The sequence below is a fragment of the Maylandia zebra genome, linkage group LG15, assembly GCF_041146795.1.
Source record: "Maylandia zebra isolate NMK-2024a linkage group LG15, Mzebra_GT3a, whole genome shotgun sequence".
In the NCBI taxonomy this organism is placed as follows: domain Eukaryota; kingdom Metazoa; phylum Chordata; class Actinopteri; order Cichliformes; family Cichlidae; genus Maylandia; species Maylandia zebra.
The window spans coordinates 40536654-40555478 of NC_135181.1; the positions used below are offsets into that span (position 1 = coordinate 40536654).

The 18825-nt window shown below is 41.9% G+C and overlaps 2 protein-coding genes across 2 annotated transcripts; both read left to right on the top strand.

Annotated features, from left to right (window-relative positions):
- Positions 1–1403: 1403 nt before the first annotated feature.
- LOC112432586 (uncharacterized) lies at positions 1404–4780 on the top strand. Its single transcript, XM_024801100.2, has 3 exons — positions 1404–1578; positions 2949–2993; positions 3086–4780. The coding sequence occupies exons 2-3, from the start codon at positions 2954–2956 to the stop codon at positions 3943–3945; spliced, it is 900 nt and encodes a 299-aa protein (XP_024656868.2). The 5' UTR covers positions 1404–1578; positions 2949–2953; the 3' UTR covers positions 3946–4780.
- A 9092-nt stretch (positions 4781–13872) lies between these two features.
- On the top strand, positions 13873–17397 carry LOC143412731 (uncharacterized). The gene is made up of 3 exons (XM_076874454.1): positions 13873–14042; positions 15411–15455; positions 15548–17397. The coding sequence occupies exons 2-3, from the start codon at positions 15416–15418 to the stop codon at positions 16405–16407; spliced, it is 900 nt and encodes a 299-aa protein (XP_076730569.1). The 5' UTR covers positions 13873–14042; positions 15411–15415; the 3' UTR covers positions 16408–17397.
- The last annotated feature ends 1428 nt before the right edge of the window (positions 17398–18825 follow it).

The following is an 18825-nucleotide window of genomic DNA, read 5'->3' on the forward strand; positions in this document are numbered from 1 at the left end:
AACCCCTATTAAATATCAATCAAAGCTAGCCAGATGCACGTGTACAGAAACCGTGTGTGAAAAGTGGTCAATAAAGAGAAGCCGTAAAGCATTGTGGCGGAGGTGTGGTCCTGGGTGCGGCTGCAGGGGAGGAGTGGTGCAGTGGGCTCAACGGGGCGGTGCTGGAGATGCCGGTGAGAACAGCTGATGGCGATTTGGACTGATAATGGTTTCCCTCCCTTTTTATAGTGAGACAGAGAGGAGCGGAGAGAGAGGGAAATCAGCTGGGACCGACAGCTGTCAGACTGTGTTCAGTCATAACCTGGGAAAATTGTAAATAAATGTGGAACCTGGTGATAAAGACCTGTGTGTGTGTGTGTGTGTGTGTGTGTGTGTGTGTGTGTGTGTGTGTGTGTGTGTGTGTGTGTGTGCGTGTGTGTGTGTGTGTACCTGTGTATAGTGCATTTCACAAGCATGTTCATGCAAACATCGTCGGGTCTGCCGTGATATGTTTAACATGGGACTTTTGCTCCTGAACTTCTGCAGACCGGAGCTGTACGAAGTCACTTTCCTCTTTACGCAGGACTGTAAGCTGTCATCTGTGAGGTGTGAGCGGTGTTTGTTTTTATCATAGTTCAAGGTGTGGGATAGCTACTCAAATACATATGTGGAAGATCGACAATCAACAAATTAGGCATACTGGTAGACCGCTCTCATCAGAAACGCAAATAAATCTGCTCAGACATCATTAAATGTTCTGTTTTCTTCAGATATTTTTTTTCTTGCGTTTCTCCATACTTGGCCTACCTGGGGTTGAAAGTCTCGACAGGGGCGGATCTAGAAAAATCTTCTTATGGCGGCATGAGGGTGGCAAAGAAATCAAATGGAGGGGAAAAATCAAAGCCTTTTTTTTTCAAAGACATACGCAGGTGGTTACATATGGTTAAAATGATTCAACTGCAGTAAGTGTGCACGTTTCTCATATCAATATAGTCCATTAGTTGATTATTGTCTGTAGCCCACATGATTAAACACTTTAGTTACATAAAACATGTGAGTTTAGATTTTATCTGCTGTATAGCATGTATAATAAATTAATATGTAGCCCAATAAGTATAAAATCCAGAAAGCTACACAACATGGGGCGGTTCATTTACAAACACAGGTCTAACTTGAGTTTCACACAGTTTTTATTAGAAAACAGTCAAATTGTTAAATGCTTAAAGTACACAAAATGTCAGAAATCTGCACCGTCATGAACACAAATTTAAACCTAATTTTTCGTGAGTTGTTGATTAACCCTCCGAGGTCTAAATCCCACGTTGTGCACATCAACATCACAGATTTGTACAAATAAAGACATGTTAAATATTAAGCTCTGGAAACAGCTTGGTTGTTTTTGTTTGGAACATGTTGTTTTGTTGCCATAGCGATGCCTCCAGGGAAAAGTTAGGGATTTAAGCATGTTTTGAACGAAAACATCAGCATATGAACACAAAACTGAAGAGACACTGCAACCGTATGAAAGCAGACCACTATTTAGTGACATTTCGACGTTTCCCTGAGGATTAACTGCTCTGTAATTTACCAAGAACTAAAGTAAGCTCAAATTTCACTTTACAAACTTAAGATCATTTACTTCAATATAAAGCCTGATTTTCCTGCCTGCCAGGACAGTATTTATGTACTTTACATTGTGCAAGACTAGACTATATTTTCCATCATAGAGAGGATGATGTGGATCTATTATTCAGGAAAACAAATGAAGACTTAACTATTTGTCAGCTGATGTAATATTTGACAAATTATACATAAATGAGAAAATGTTCTTAATCATATCTGAGTGACAGACGCTCTTTTTAACACGATTATTTTCTTAATTTAGGAAAATAGAGAAGACTTAAGTTTTCAAATTCAAATTTTATTTGTCACACACACACAACCATACACAGTATGACATGGGGGTGAAATGCTTGTAGCTGTGCAATGCCCGACCATTTTGTTCTCCAACAAACTATTAGAATTTCTGAGAAACTGAGGCTGCGTCCACATGTACACGGCTGTTTCTGAAAGCGCAGCTTTGTCTCTGCATTTGGGCCTTTCGTCCACACCTAAACAGCAGATTGAGTCACTGAAAGGTGAGATTTTTAAAAACTCCTGCCAGGGTGGAGATTTTTGAAAACGACGTTTTTGTGTTTAGGTGTGGACGAGGAAAACGGACATTTACTCAGGCAATGTCAAAAGTGTGCGCCGCTGTTGACGCTGTGGCCACGTCAGTGTTTACATGAGATCCATTTCTACAATGGCGGATGTAGACAACATACTGTGTCTGTTACTCTTAGTATCTGCAGTTTTTACACGCTTACATATACACACACAGTTACTGTGCCTCCATTTAGAAACACAGAGGCATCAGACGTGGCTTCTACATTCAACACAGACGCTCTCCCAACCCAAATCCTGACGTCGGTTTGGAATAAATGTCATTTAAAAAAATGACATTTATGTATGCTGTATGCATTTTGTCCATTCCAAAGTTGTGAGTCTGTTCCAGCCAAAAAGCTGTCTTTAGTTATTAACATTTGAAACAATGAAGGCACGTGAAAGTAACACAAAATTAGCTGCTTTTCCAGAAAAAGACAAAAACTTCTCAGAAGTACGTAAGGTTTTGTGAGGTTTTCCCACCCAGGCTTCTAGACTTCTGATTGGCCAACATTTCCACACGGTTAAGATTTGGCGTGTTCTTGACAGCGTTTCACTTTGTTTTTAGCGTTTACATGTGGAAGGAGATATTTTTTCAAAACTGCACATGTGGACTGGATTTTTTTTTAAACGAAAAAGGAAAACGTGCGTTTTCAAACACAGCCGCGTACGTTCGGACGCAGCCTGAAGTCATCACAAAAAAAGCAAATTCTCTGAACATGCTGAGTTGAGGTTTACTGATCATTGTTGTTTTGTGTTCCTTGTAGTCAAAATGAGTGGAAGAGGAGATGGATCACACAATAACCGTCATGGTAAGCACATGTGCTCAGTCTTAAAATGGATGAAAAACTGATTTTCAGCAGATAGTTATGAATGCTAATTAAAAGATTAAATGATCTTGCAGGCCGACAGGTTAACCCACAAAGGTTTGAAAGTGGAGATCAGGAACCAGCTAATGAACCAGTTAATGGACCAGTTAATGGACCAGCTTTCGAGCCTATTCATGGACTCCGGGGCTTCCAGATCGATCTTTATTTTCTTCTCAATGATATGGTTTGGATGCTGAATGAGCTAATAGATGTATTAGTGGAACAATATGTTAATTACCGTCACAATGCCAATGACAATAATGTCAACATTCAAAATATGAATGTGAGGGACAATAATGCCAATGCTGACAACAATGAACAGCACGAGGATCATAATGCTGTTGTTGTTGGTGGCATTGAAAATGAGGATTCTGATGAGGCATTTGAAGACTGTGAGGATGTTCACCAGTACATCCCAGAAGAGGATCCTCAGCCAGGTGTATCCAGGAGGAGGTCTAGAGAGATGGATGAAGCAGATGTGGAACCAAACAAAAGAATCAGATGGAGCGAGGAGTTTTCTGATGACGACTCTGACTTCTTCTCTGCTTGTGACACTGATAGCGAGGGCTGTCCTCAGCAGGTAACAGAAGAAGAACCGCAGCCTGGTGGATCCACGAAAAAGTCCAGAGAGGAAGATGTAGACGAAGAAGAGCATAATAGCAAAAAATCCAGGCTTGCAAACTCTGATTCGGGGACCAGCTCAGCTGTGTACGACCACTCTGAGAGCAGCAGTGATGGACTTTTTGAAGATGCGCACGAAGAGCTTGACAACCATGAAGCTGGAGGCTCGAGGAAGCGTTCCCGAGAGGACTTTGAGGAAGAAGAGGAATACTTGCCTGTTTGCAAACTTTGGCGGTGTTCAAATGAGTCCAGCAGCAGCAGTGATGAAGACTAACACTATTTCGACGGGTTTCTTCAGTATCCTTTTAGTAGGCTGATGGCCTACTCAGGTGACCCTGAATCCTCCATGCTGCAATAAGCTGGGCATACACTGTGCGATTTCTTTCAGTCGCGTTATTCAGCTCCTGCTCAAACTGTACGATTGACTCGCAGGGGTGAGAAGTTTGTGCCTCCATCGCTTGTGTCCAGATCACACACCGCACCGCCGTTCGACTCCATCTTTTCGCTCTCATTTCTGCGTTTGCGCGTGGGCAGTGTGAGACGCTGCGGTGACACCCTCAGGACGACCCACAGGATTTCAAACAGGTTTGGTTTTCTTGCGAGCAAACGATTGATGATCGGGAGCTGGTCGTGAGGTTTTAATTGCTTCTCATTACCCCGTTACCCTCGTTATGTAGACGATGCACGACACACGATTAAGGCCAAACTCGGGACGACTCCCAAAACGGTCGCACGACTGAAAAATCGGCTCAAAATGGGCCAAAAAGAGCACAGTGCATGCCCAGCCTAATGCTGCCGCGAGATTCCCATGATGCACTGGGTGTTTCTTCCTCACCCACTATGTTTAACAGACCTCTCTGTACTGAATTGTACTTGTTATTAACCTCTGGCTCTCTTCCACAGCATGTCTTTATCCTGTTTTCCTTGCCCCTCCCCAACCGGTCGCAGCAGATGGCCGCCCCTCCCTGAGCCTGGTTCTGCCGGAGGTTTCTTCCTGTTAAAAGGGAGTTTTTCCTTCCCACTGTCGCCAAAGTGCTTGCTCATAGGGGGTCATATGATTGTTGGGGCTTTCCCTCCCCTGTCTCTATCCTTCTTTCTATCTACCCCCCCCCCCCCCCCCCCCCCCCCATCTGTCCTCTTAATCTCTTCTTTACAACCCCTCCCCCCCATTTTCATTTCCTCCATCATCTCTCTACCCTGTGTTCACTTTTGAGAACACAGGGTAGAGAGATGATAATAAAATGATAACAATAAACACAATTGGCTACATTTTACATGTGTCGGATCAATGTCTTCATTTAAGTCTGTCTTTGTGTATAATATGCATACTTTACAGACATTGTTTGACTTGTTATCATTCAAGACCTGATGGAGACGTTGGAGCTGTGCATGTTTAATGCTACGTTTCGATCAAGAAATGAACTTGTAGCATAAATGTCTACTCATCTGTGATTGTATTAATCATTTCAGCTTCATAAATCAAACTGACTCAATCACCAAAACCAAAACGGGGCTCACACAGTAGTGTGTCCTTGACACAGCTGGGTCAGATAACTCTAGTGAGAACGCGTTTGTGTACCATCACAGACTAACACATGTACATTATCTCATCAGCAGAGGCTTCTATAATCTTACATTTCATGGCATTTGCATTCTACAAGCTTATTTATTGAGAAGTCTCAATAACAGCATGTTTGTGCAGGTGCTGCTTTGTTGCACAGACACTAACTCACACCAATATTCCCCCTTTTCACAAAATAAGCATTCTGCTTCTCTTATCCTAAAGCGTCTTTAATCTTCCGTCAAATGCCATTCAGTATTACTTGATTCCACAAATTTAAACAACACTCTAATACCAAGTACGCCTGTAAAGATTCCCTAAAATGTTGGAAGTGTTTAGACATAAAATTCACGGAGGTTAAGGTAAGCTGAGAGAGAACAAGGGGTTTGGGGAAAACAACAATACTGAGGCCAGAAATGCAAAAGCATGTCTTTTTCTGGATTCATGTTCAAGGTGGGTATCGGTTTTCACAGGGTCTTCAAAACCCACAACAAACACACCTGTCGAGTTTCCAAGTGACAACAAAGAGCCATTTCAAATCTCAAAGCGGCTAAAAACCGCACACACCCACATTCCAGCTGACAAGCGGAGGATCGTTTTTTTCAGCTGGATGTTCGACCTGCCTTTCTGCCATTTCCACCCTTAAACGTAACTCCTCAGGTCATGACAGATAAGCAATCACATTCAAACGTCCTGGGAATATTACAAAACATGTATCTCATTGCCTCCTCTCTGTGTTGACCCATCTTGTGTTCATTCGCATTTGTGCTCCTCAGAAGAAGAAAACAAAACAAACAAAGTTTTTAGAGCCAGCCTCCACATACCTCTATTAATGATCCTTCTCATATTTTTGGACCTCAACTGGATCTTTGAAAACCTCCCAGTGAAGTCACTGGGATCCAACTTATCCACTAACAGACAGCCGATACGGTCCAGAACGATCCCATCCTGGCCTTCACTCTGGTTCACCCCCTGGTCCTGATTTTGGTTCAGACAGTGGCCACTGGAACGATCTGAAGCACTGCTTTCAGCCCCAAGGCTGGTGGTGCTTTTGACATCTTCTAGAGACATGTCTCACTATTTGCTCATTAGCCAGTCTCCACAGGAGCTCACCGACACCTCGTAGGATATTGTCAAAATGTGGCCCTCCTCAGAAAAGGAAAGACAACCTTACATTGTTCCACAGAAGCCTCAAAAGAAAAGAATCCTTGTTCCAGACAGGTAAAACTTGAAAAGAGGAAGGAAAAATATTTAAAAAGGACATTTTCATTTTCTTCATCACCTTTTTCCCCACATCTTGGTATCCAGTTTCCTTTCAGGGTTTATTCTCTTTATGTTGTGTTCATCCCGAGACACTGAGCTCATCGCTTTGTTGTTACACAGATCTCCTGAGAGTTCAGGTCTTCCTCTCAAAGCTCTTCCTCACAGTTGTTTAAGTTTTTTTTTAGTTTCTTATTTTATTTGAAAGCAGATTTCAGTTTTCTGTAAGACCTTTCCTTCTCTTTGCGTGCCACGCTTCAACTCTCACATGCTCTCGGAGCGTTTCTGTCTATTTCAGCCCTCTGAGGCACAGCTGTGTTTCTTCACTCTCACGTGGTGAAAAATAAGGGAGGGGGCCAATTCCAAGGACGCAGCTTGATTGGGTGGTTTGTTAAATCTGAGTGGTTCTTTTAGCCCCTCCACTCCTTTGCATTTTCTTCTTCTCTTTTTCCTCTCTAAGGCTACGTTCACTCTGCAGGTCTTGATGCTCAATTCCGATTTTTTGATCAAATCCTATTTTTTTCTCTGCTCGTTCACACTACAAATAAAATGAGACAGCAAACGCGCTCTACTGTGAACCAAAGCGGCCGCATGCGCAAAAGAAGACGTCACACACAACGCGCTCTGTTTAGACCCAGAGCAAACAATACAGGGAGTGCAGAATTATTAGGCAAATGAGTATTTTGTCCACATCATCCTCTTCATGCATGTTGTCTTACTCCAAGCTGTATAGGCTCGAAAGCCTACTACCAATTAAGCATATTAGGTGATGTGCATCTCTGTAATGAGAAGGGGTGTGGTCTAATGACATCAACACCCTATATCAGGTGTGCATAATTATTAGGAAACGTCCTTTCCTTTGGCAAAACGGGTCAAAAGAAGTTTTTGACAGCTCAGAAAAGTCAAAAATAGTGAGATATCTTGCAGAGGGATGCAGCAGTCTCAAAATTGCAAAGCTTCTGAAGCGTGATCATCGAACAATCAAGCGTTTCATTCAAAATAGTCAACAGGGTCGCAAGAAGCGTGTGGAAAAACCAAGGCGCAAAATAACTGCCCATGAACTGAGAAAAGTCAAGCGTGCAGCTGCCAAGATGCCACTTGCCACCAGTTTGGCCATATTTCAGAGCTGCAACATCACTGGAGTGCCCAAAAGCACAAGGTGTGCAATACTCAGAGACATGGCCAAGGTAAGAAAGGCTGAAAGACGACCACCACTGAACAAGACACACAAGCTGAAACGTCAAGACTGGGCCAAGAAATATCCCAAGACTGGTTTTTCTAAGGTTTTATGGACTGATGACATGAGAGTGAGTCTTGATGGGCCAGATGGATGGGCCCGTGGCTGGATTGGTAAAGGGCAGAGAGCTCCAGTCCCACTCAGACGCCAGCAAGGTGGAGGTGGAGTACTGGTTTGGGCTGGTATCATCAAAGATGAGCTTGTGGGGCCTTTTCGGGTTGAGGATGGAGTCAAGCTCAACTCCCAGTCCTACTGCCAGTTCCTGGAAGACACCTTCTTCAAGCAGTGGTACAGGAAGAAGTCTGCATCCTTCAAGAAAACATGATTTCCATGCAGGACAATGCTCCATCACACGCGTCCAAGTACTCCACAGCGTGGCTGGCAAGAAAGGGTATAAAAGAAGAAAAACTAATGACATGGCCTCCTTGTTCACCTGATCTGAACCCCATTGAGAACCTGTGGTCCATCATCAAATGTGAGATTTACAAGGAGGGAAAACAGTACACCTCTCTGAACAGTGTCTGGGAGGCTGTGGTTGCTGCTGCACGCAATGTTGATGGTGAACAGATCAAAACACTGACAGGATCCATGGATGGCAGGCTTTTGAGTGTCCTTGCAAAGAAAGGTGGCTATATTGGTCGCTGATTTGTTTTTGTTTTGTTTTTGAATGTCAGAAATGTCTATTTGTGAATGTGGAGATGTTATATTGGTGTCACTGGTAAAAATAAATAATTTATATGGGTATATATTGTTTTTTGTTAAGTTGCCTAATAATTATGCACAGTAATAGTCACCTGCACACACAGATATCCCCCTAAAATAGCTAAAACTAAAAACAAACTAAAAACTACTTCCAAAAACATTCAGCTTTGATATTAATGAGTTTTTTGGGTTCATTGAGAACATGGTTGTTGTTCAATAATAACATTATTCCTCAAAAATACAACTTGCCTAATAATTCTGCACTCCCTGTATTGTTTGACTGATGGCCCTTAATATAAAGACTTCGGACTTTACGTTTCCCAATTTTTGCTTTAAGTTATTTTGTTAATTACATAATAATGTAACTAACCTAATAATGATCCTTATTGCTGTTTTAGAGAGGAGCAGTGCTTCAAAGGATAGCTGCAGATTTCTGTCAGAATCTGCAGATTATACAGTACAAATAAAATGTTCACGTTTCTCCAACGTTGTCTTCCCAGCAGTTTCACCGGATGGTCAGGAAGCGTTCGCGATGTCTTCTCGGGCACTTCACTGGCGCTGATAGTTGGCGTCTGTCTTGTGTCGGTGACGTAAAAGATGGATTTAATGCGACTTGACCATCAAACAGCAGTCGCTTTCTGAAACATCAGATATGTATCGGATTCAGCACCACATACGAAAGTGACCCAGATCGGATTTGTGCCGTTCACACTGTCACACCATGATCGGATATGGGTCGCAGAGGGTCAAAAAAATCGGATTTGATGCACTTTCGCCTGCAGTGTGAACGCAGCCTAACTGCCATTCCTTAACTGTGATTCCTCCCCTGAGCATCCCTCTGTTTTTATCCAGTTTTATGTAGACTGCACAGCTTTTCAACCTTAGTTATCACAACACTGCCAACAAAGAAAGAAATGTGTCACTGCAAGTCAGAGGTGAAAGTTGAGCTGAGAAGACAAAGCGGTGCCATCCAGTCTCACGTTCAACATTCAGTCTGGATTGTAGAAACTACTTCCTCCCACATAGTGTGAGTCGGAGACTGTGCCACAATCAATTGTTTTTTGTGGGGTCTTTTATTATCATAGAATTAATTATTAATCTGAGAATGATGGTTATTTTAAACCCTATTTTTTCACATTTTCCTGCTGTGTACCTCTTACTTTAACCTCAGCAGCCCAAAGCAACCCCTTGTATTTCTTGTCTTATCAAATTGCACCATGTGGGACCTCTGTGACAGGGGACTTTTATCTAAAAGTTACATGTAAGAATCCTACATTCCAATTTACTTTATGAACAGTACAAAAGAATTAGCAATGAATTAAAAGTAAGTCACTAAATGTTAGAATTGGCTGGTTGGTGTGTGCTGAACAGGGCTGATACTTTATACATGCATGGCTTCATAAGACTGGTTGAAACAGGCAAAGTAACTGACATGTATGTTTACATTTACTGCATGTTTTACTTCTCAGAGTGAAAATGAAACGTTCACTTTTAGCAACTGCATTTTGCGCATGCTTTCAAAACTACTTAGATTTTTGTTTTGTAATGTAAAAGTATGAACACCACACTGTACACTGCATACAAGGTTGTATGCAAAAGAACTGCATTCCATACATGCGTGTAATTATTTTTAGTAAGTGCTGGGGAAGTATCAAAGGCTTGATTGTCAGACTAATAATTCATTTTTGTTGACTTAAAGTAAAACATCAAAGTGATTAAATTGATTAAAACAGCCTGTATAAGTGAAAAGATGTGTCACGAGTTTAAAATTGATCAGGTTTAAAAGTTGTACCAATGCACCACTGCAATGACCATATTATGTCTGCCAGACCCCCACGACCCCCACCTCCTTATTGTGATATTTTGCCTCAGGCTTTCTGCAGGTCTTTGGAAATACGTTTTTAACTCATTTTCAGTGCGGTCCTTGTCTCTGACCATGTCTTTTAATTGTTAAGCCCCTTCACACAAAACTAAGAACCATTCAAACATAAGGCACCTAACTCAAGGGATGAACTGGTGTTATGTCTACACATAAGACAACTTGCTAAAAAGAACTATACATAGTATCTTTAGGCACTTTTCTTCTTAGCAGCCTGTCACAAAACAATAAAACAAAACATAATTTGACCCCATTTCTTTAGTTGAATCGATGAAAATTACCGATATGAGGGCAGATGTGAAGGAACTATCAAGAGAAGTGGCAGTATATAAAAATGCATTTATAGCAGATGAACAGTATCTGAAAGTCATGTCTTTAAGCAATAGAAAACAAGCCAGATCTGAGGTCCAGATCCAGACAGGACCTGAGAGATGCATCTTGCAGTTGAGCCACTGTTTGCTGTAGTCTCATCAGAAATGATCTGAGTGGAAGGGAAACGGAGAAAAGGCCCCGGTATGTCAAACTGCACATAAACTTGACTAAAAATCAACAAAAGATGTTAACTACTCGGTTTGAATGATCGTTAATATGTAAGGAAGAGATCAGGAGAGCGGTACAACAGTAACTGGAAAACACAGTGGCGTCTTCTTTTTTTAGCGTGACAATTATTTCAAACACACAAAGCAACACTATCAGTCATGGATTCATCTCTACAGAGTCTGGACCTCAACGTTACTGAAGCAGTGTGGGATCTTGGCAGAGAGCAGAATAAAAGGCAGCAACATCCAAAGAAGAGCTTTGGATGTCCTTCAAGAACTGTTCCTGAAGACTACTTGGAGATATAACACAGTCGTAGTTTAACAGCTGATTATCTTCCATCTGCCATTACCAAGCCCAAACACCGGCTCTACAGTGGTGCCCTCTAGAGCTCAAACGCTCTGCTTACAAATAGTGTTTCTTTCTGAGGAGGTCGGATTTGTTAGTTTGTACGTAAACAAGATTGTTTTGGACACAATTAGCTTTGCCTGCAGCTCAGAAAAGATAAAAACAAGAACTGAGGGCTTGATTTTAAAAACAAAATGAGACATTAAAACACTGATTACAAAAAATGCATCATGGCATTATATCACACTAGCCATTGAAGTGTACATGTAAACACACACACACACCACAGATGGCTGAGCAGTTACTTTCTGGCAGATTTACTTAAACAATGGAAGGGTGGCCGTGCTCATCCACACCGTACAACCTTATTTAAGCTTCCAAAAGTATATTTTGCAAACTTACAGCAATATTATACCGGATTAGTCTCTGCCATTCATGGTAAAAGTTGTCTGATCCACTCGTCATGAGCTCCTTAATTCTGATCTCTGTGACCTGTGAGCGGGATTAAAGAGACTGTCGACAAATACACGGTAAAGCTTAAAAGAGCTCAGCCATTTACACTGACGTGGCAAAAAACAGAGTCTCAAGTATCATAAAAGGGCTTAAAGAAGGCTTCTCTACAAAACTCAAGAAACTCTTGATAATAGAGGACCAAAAAGTTTTAAATGATACTCTCACATAGATAATGACTTTGTTTGAATAGTCCATGTTCTTTACAACTAAATCCACAGAAACAAATGCTAATTCAAATTTTAAATAATAAAGTTTCTCTCAAAATGAATTTTTGATGATGCTAAAAGGTAATAAATGCAGGTTTTTTGCTCCACTACAGTGGTGCTGATGTATAAATCAGTCATGCTGCAAAGGCAATTGAAAGCCCCAGTGGGGCAGTGCATTATAATGCACCTCCATATATTCAACAGCAAGTACAAGAAAATTAAAATCTTAAAAAAAAGTTTTCAGATTTAAACAATAACAGAATGACTTCCTTGAAAAAGCTTTGAATCTGTAATAACAATCCCTATCAGTACAAATGCGTGTACTGATGTGCTTATTTAAAAAAGAAATCAAACTAGACTGGTGCAGGGGAAACATGTTTAAAGGGATTGAAGGAACTTCAGAGATGCACAGTACTCTGACACACATGTCAAACTCTGTGTGTGTGTGTGTGTGTGTGTGTGTGTGTGTGTGTGTGTTACTTGTAGCGTAAGTCCATACACAGAACAATAAGAGTTAACTGGGTCGCTCCTACTGCTGTTGTTGAACTGCTGATCTGCTGTGCACACTTCACCCACAGTACACAACAGAAGGGCACAAAACCCCTATTAAATATCAATCAAAGCTAGCCAGATGCACGTGTACAGAAACCGTGTGTGAAAAGTGGTCAATAAAGAGAAGCCGTAAAGCATTGTGGCGGAGGTGTGGTCCTGGGTGCGGCTGCAGGGGAGGAGTGGTGCAGTGGGCTCAACGGGGCGGTGCTGGAGATGCCGGTGAGAACAGCTGATGGCGATTTGGACTGATAATGGTTTCCCTCCCTTTTTATAGTGAGACAGAGAGGAGCGGAGAGAGAGGGAAATCAGCTGGGACCGACAGCTGTCAGACTGTGTTCAGTCATAACCTGGGAAAATTGTAAATAAATGTGGAACCTGGTGATAAAGACCTGTGTGTGTGTGTGTGTGTGTGTGTGTGTGTGTGTACCTGTGTATAGTGCATTTCACAAGCATGTTCATGCAAACATCGTCGGGTCTGCCGTGATATGTTTAACATGGGACTTTTGCTCCTGAACTTCTGCAGACCGGAGCTGTACGAAGTCACTTTCCTCTTTACGCAGGACTGTAAGCTGTCATCTGTGAGGTGTGAGCGGTGTTTGTTTTTATCATAGTTCAAGGTGTGGGATAGCTACTCAAATACATATGTGGAAGATCGACAATCAACAAATTAGGCATACTGGTAGACCGCTCTCATCAGAAACGCAAATAAATCTGCTCAGACATCATTAAATGTTCTGTTTTCTTCAGATATTTTTTTTCTTGCGTTTCTCCATACTTGGCCTACCTGGGGTTGAAAGTCTCGACAGGGGCGGATCTAGAAAAATCTTCTTATGGCGGCATGAGGGTGGCAAAGAAATCAAATGGAGGGGAAAAATCAAAGCCTTTTTTTTTCAAAGACATACTCAGGTGGTTACATATGGTTAAAATGATTCAACTGCAGTAAGTATGCACGTTTCTCATATCAATATAGTCCATTAGTTGATTATTGTCTGTAGCCCACATGATTAAACACTTTAGTTACATAAAACATGTGAGTTTAGATTTTATCTGCTGTATAGCATGTATAATAAATTAATATGTAGCCCAATAAGTATAAAATCCAGAAAGCTACACAACATGGGGCGGTTCATTTACAAACACAGGTCTAACTTGAGTTTCACACAGTTTTTATTAGAAAACAGTCAAATTGTTAAATGCTTAAAGTACACAAAATGTCAGAAATCTGCACCGTCATGAACACAAATTTAAACCTAATTTTTCGTGAGTTGTTGATTAACCCTCCGAGGTCTAAATCCCACGTTGTGCACATCAACATCACAGATTTGTACAAATAAAGTCATGTTCAATATTAAGCTCTGGAAACAGCTTGGTTGTTTTTGTTTGGAACATGTTGTTTTGTTGCCATAGCGATGCCTCCAGGGAAAAGTTAGGGATTTAAGCATGTTTTGAACGAAAACATCAGCATATGAACACAAAACTGAAGAGACACTGCAACCGTATGAAAGCAGACCACTATTTAGTGACATTTCGACGTTTCCCTGAGGATTAACTGCTCTGTAATTTACCAAGAACTAAAGTAAGCTCAAATTTCACTTTACAAACTTAAGATCATTTACTTCAATATAAAGCCTGATTTTCCTGCCTGCCAGGACAGTATTTATGTACTTTACATTGTGCAAGACTAGACTATATTTTCCATCATAGAGAGGATGATGTGGATCTATTATTCAGGAAAACAAATGAAGACTTAACTATTTGTCAGCTGATGTAATATTTGACAAATTATACATAAATGAGAAAATGTTCTTAATCATATCTGAGTGACAGAAGCTCTTTTTAACACGATTATTTTCTTAATTTAGGAAAATAGAGAAGACTTAAGTTTTCAAATTCAAATTTTATTTGTCACACACACACAACCATACACAGTATGACATGGGGGTGAAATGCTTGTAGCTGTGCAATGCCCGACCATTTTGTTCTCCAACAAACTATTAGAATTTCTGAGAAACTGAGGCTGCGTCCACATGTACACGGCTGTTTCTGAAAGCGCAGCTTTGTCTCTGCATTTGGGCCTTTCATCCACACCTAAACAGCAGATTGAGTCACTGAAAGGTGAGATTTTTAAAAACTCCTGCCAGGGTGGAGATTTTTGAAAACGACGTTTTTGTGTTTAGGTGTGGACGAGGAAAACGGACATTTACTCAGGCAATGTCAAAAGTGTGCGCCGCTGTTGACGCTGTGGCCACGTTAGTGTTTACATGAGATCCATTTCTACAATGGCGGATGTAGACAACATACTGTGTCTGTTACTCTTAGTATCTGCAGTTTTTACACGCTTACATATACACACAGTTACTGTGCCTCCATTTAGAAACACAGAGGCATCAGACGTGGCTTCTACATTCAACACAGACGCTCTCCCAACCCAAATCCTGACGTCGGTTTGGAATAAATGTCATTTTAAAAAATGACATTTATGTATGCTGTATGCATTTTGTCCATTCCAAAGTTGTGAGTCTGTTCCAGCCAAAAAGCTGTCTTTAGTTATTAACATTTGAAACAATGAAGGCACGTGAAAGTAACACAAAATTAGCTGCTTTTCCAGAAAAAGACAAAAACTTCTCAGAAGTACGTAAGGTTTTGTGAGGTTTTCCCACCCAGGCTTCTAGACTTCTGATTGGCCAACATTTCCACACGGTTAAGATTTGGCGTGTTCTTGACAGCGTTTCAGTTTGTTTTTAGCGTTTACATGTGGAAGGAGATATTTTTTCAAAACTGCACATGTGGACTGGATTTTTTTTTAAACGAAAAAGGAAAACGTGCGTTTTCAAACACAGCCGCGTACGTTCGGACGCAGCCTGAAGTCATCACAAAAAAAGCAAATTCTCTGAACATGCTGAGTTAAGGTTTACTGATCATTGTTGTTTTGTGTTCCTTGTAGTCAAAATGAGTGGAAGAGGAGATGGATCACACAATAACCGTCATGGTAAGCACATGTGCTCAGTCTTAAAATGGATGAAAAACAGATTTTCAGCAGATAGTTATGAATGCTAATTAAAAGATTAAATGATCTTGCAGGCCGACAGGTTAACCCACAAAGGTTTGAAAGTGGAGATCAGGAACCAGCTAATGAACCAGTTAATGGACCAGTTAATGGACCAGCTTTCGAGCCTATTCATGGACTCCGGGGCTTCCAGATCGATCTTTATTTTCTTCTCAATGATATGGTTTGGATGCTGAATGAGCTAATAGATGTATTAGTGGAACAATATGTTAATTACCGTCACAATGCCAATGACAATAATGTCAACATTCAAAATATGAATGTGAGGGACAATAATGCCAATGCTGACAACAATGAACAGCACGAGGATCATAATGCTGTTGTTGTTGGTGGCATTGAAAATGAGGATTCTGATGAGGCATTTGAAGACTGTGAGGATGTTCACCAGTACATCCCAGAAGAGGATCCTCAGCCAGGTGTATCCAGGAGGAGGTCTAGAGAGATGGATGAAGCAGATGTGGAACCAAACAAAAGAATCAGATGGAGCGAGGAGTTTTCTGATGACGACTCTGACTTCTTCTCTGCTTGTGACACTGATAGCGAGGGCTGTCCTCAGCAGGTAACAGAAGAAGAACCGCAGCCTGGTGGATCCACGAAAAAGTCCAGAGAGGAAGATGTAGACGAAGAAGAGCATAATAGCAAAAAATCCAGGCTTGCAAACTCTGATTCGGGGACCAGCTCAGCTGTGTACGACCACTCTGAGAGCAGCAGTGATGAACTTTTTGAAGATGCGCACGAAGAGCTTGACAACCATGAAGCTGGAGGCTCGAGGAAGCGTTCCCGAGAGGACTTTGAGGAAGAAGAGGAATACTTGCCTGTTTGCAAACTTCGGTGGCGTTCAAATGAGTCCAGCAGCAGCAGTGATGAAGACTAACACTATTTCGACGGGTTTCTTCAGTATCCTTTTAGTAGGCTGATGGCCTACTCAGGTGACCCTGAATCCTCCATGCTGCAATAAGCTGGGCATACACTGTGCGATTTCTTTCAGTCGCGTTATTCAGCTCCTGCTCAAACTGTACGATTGACTCGCAGGGGTGAGAGGTTTGTGCCTCCATCGCTTGTGTCCAGATCACACACCGCACCGCCGTTCGACTCCATCTTTTCGCTCTCATTTCTGCGTTTGCGCGTGGGCAGTGTGAGACGCTGCGGTGACACCCTCAGGACGACCCACAGGATTTCAAACAGGTTTGGTTTTCTTGCGAGCAAACGATTGATGATCGGGAGCTGGTCGTGAGGTTTTAATTGCTTCTCATTACCCCGTTACCCTCGTTATGTAGACGATGCACGACACACGATTAAGGCCAAACTCGGGACGACTCCCAAAACGGTCGCACGACTGAAAAATCGGCTCAAAATGGGCCAAAAAGAGCACAGTGCATGCCCAGCCTAATGCTGCTGCGAGATTCCCATGATGCACTGGGTGTTTCTTCCTCACCCACTATGTTTAACAGACCTCTCTGTACTGAATTGTACTTGTTATTAACCTCTGGCTCTCTTCCACAGCATGTCTTTATCCTGTTTTCCTTGCCCCTCCCCAACCGGTCGCAGCAGATGGCCGCCCCTCCCTGAGCCTGGTTCTGCCGGAGGTTTCTTCCTGTTAAAAGGGAGTTTTTCCTTCCCACTGTCGCCAAAGTGCTTGCTCATAGGGGGTCATATGATTGTTGGGGCTTTCCCTCCCCTGTCTCTATCCTTCTTTCTATCTACCCCCCCCCCCCCCCCCCCCATCTGTCCTCTTAATCTCTTCTTTACAACCCCTCCCCCCCATTTTCATTTCCTCCATCATCTCTCTACCCTGTGTTCACTTTTGAGAACACAGGGTAGAGAGATGATAATAAAATGATAACAATAAACACAATTGGCTACATTTTACATGTGTCGGATCAATGTCTTCATTTAAGTCTGTCTTTGTGTATAATATGCATACTTTACAGACATTGTTTGACTTGTTATCATTCAAGACCTGATGGAGACGTTGGAGCTGTGCATGTTTAATGCTACGTTTCGATCAAGAAATGAACTTGTAGCATAAATGTCTACTCATCTGTGATTGTATTAATCATTTCAGCTTCATAAATCAAACTGACTCAATCACCAAAACCAAAACGGGGCTCACACAGTAGTGTGTCCTTGACACAGCTGGGTCAGATAACTCTAGTGAGAACGCGTTTGTGTACCATCACAGACTAACACATGTACATTATCTCATCAGCAGAGGCTTCTATAATCTTACATTTCATGGCATTTGCATTCTACAAGCTTATTTATTGAGAAGTCTCAATAACAGCATGTTTGTGCAGGTGCTGCTTTGTTGCACAGACACTAACTCACACCAATATTCCCCCTTTTCACAAAATAAGCATTCTGCTTCTCTTATCCTAAAGCGTCTTTAATCTTCCGTCAAATGCCATTCAGTATTACTTGATTCCACAAATTTAAACAACACTCTAATACCAAGTACGCCTGTAAAGATTCCCTAAAATGTTGGAAGTGTTTAGACATAAAATTCACGGAGGTTAAGGTAAGCTGAGAGAGAACAAGGGGTTTGGGGAAAACAACAATACTGAGGCCAGAAATGCAAAAGCATGTCTTTTTCTGGATTCATGTTCAAGGTGGGTATCGGTTTTCACAGGGTCTTCAAAACCCACAACAAACACACCTGTCGAGTTTCCAAGTGACAACAAAGAGCCATTTCAAATCTCAAAGCGGCTAAAAACCGCACACACCCACATTCCAGCTGACAAGCGGAGGATCGTTTTTTTCAGCTGGATGTTCGACCTGCCTTTCTGCCATTTCCACCCTTAAACGTAACTCCTCAGGTCATGACAGATAAGCAATCACATTCAAACGTCCTGGGAATATTACAAAACATGTATCTCATTGCCTCCTCTCTGTGTTGACCCATCTTGTGTTCATTCGCATTTGTGCTCCTCAGAAGAAGAAAACAAAACAAACAAAGTTTTTAGAGCCAGCCTCCACATACCTCTATTAATGATCCTTCTCATATTTTTGGACCTCAACTGGATCTTTGAAAACCTCCCAGTGAAGTCACTGGGATCCAACTTATCCACTAACAGACAGCCGATACGGTCCAGAACGATCCCATCCTGGCCTTCACTCTGGTTCACCCCCTGGTCCTGATTTTGGTTCAGACAGTGGCCACTGGAACGATCTGAAGCACTGCTTTCAGCCCCAAGGCTGGTGGTGCTTTTGACATCTTCTAGAGACATGTCTCACTATTTGCTCATTAGCCAGTCTCCACAGGAGCTCACCGACACCTCGTAGGATATTGTCA

Excerpts from the sequence above, each read along its gene's own strand:
- LOC112432586 (XM_024801100.2), top strand. The coding sequence starts at position 2,954 with ATGAGTGGAAGAGGAGATGGATCACACAATAACCGTCATG. Across the intron at positions 2,994-3,085 it reads ATCACACAATAACCGTCATG|GCCGACAGGTTAACCCACAA; the intron begins GTAAGCACATGT and ends ATGATCTTGCAG.
- LOC143412731 (XM_076874454.1), top strand. The coding sequence starts at position 15,416 with ATGAGTGGAAGAGGAGATGGATCACACAATAACCGTCATG. Across the intron at positions 15,456-15,547 it reads ATCACACAATAACCGTCATG|GCCGACAGGTTAACCCACAA; the intron begins GTAAGCACATGT and ends ATGATCTTGCAG.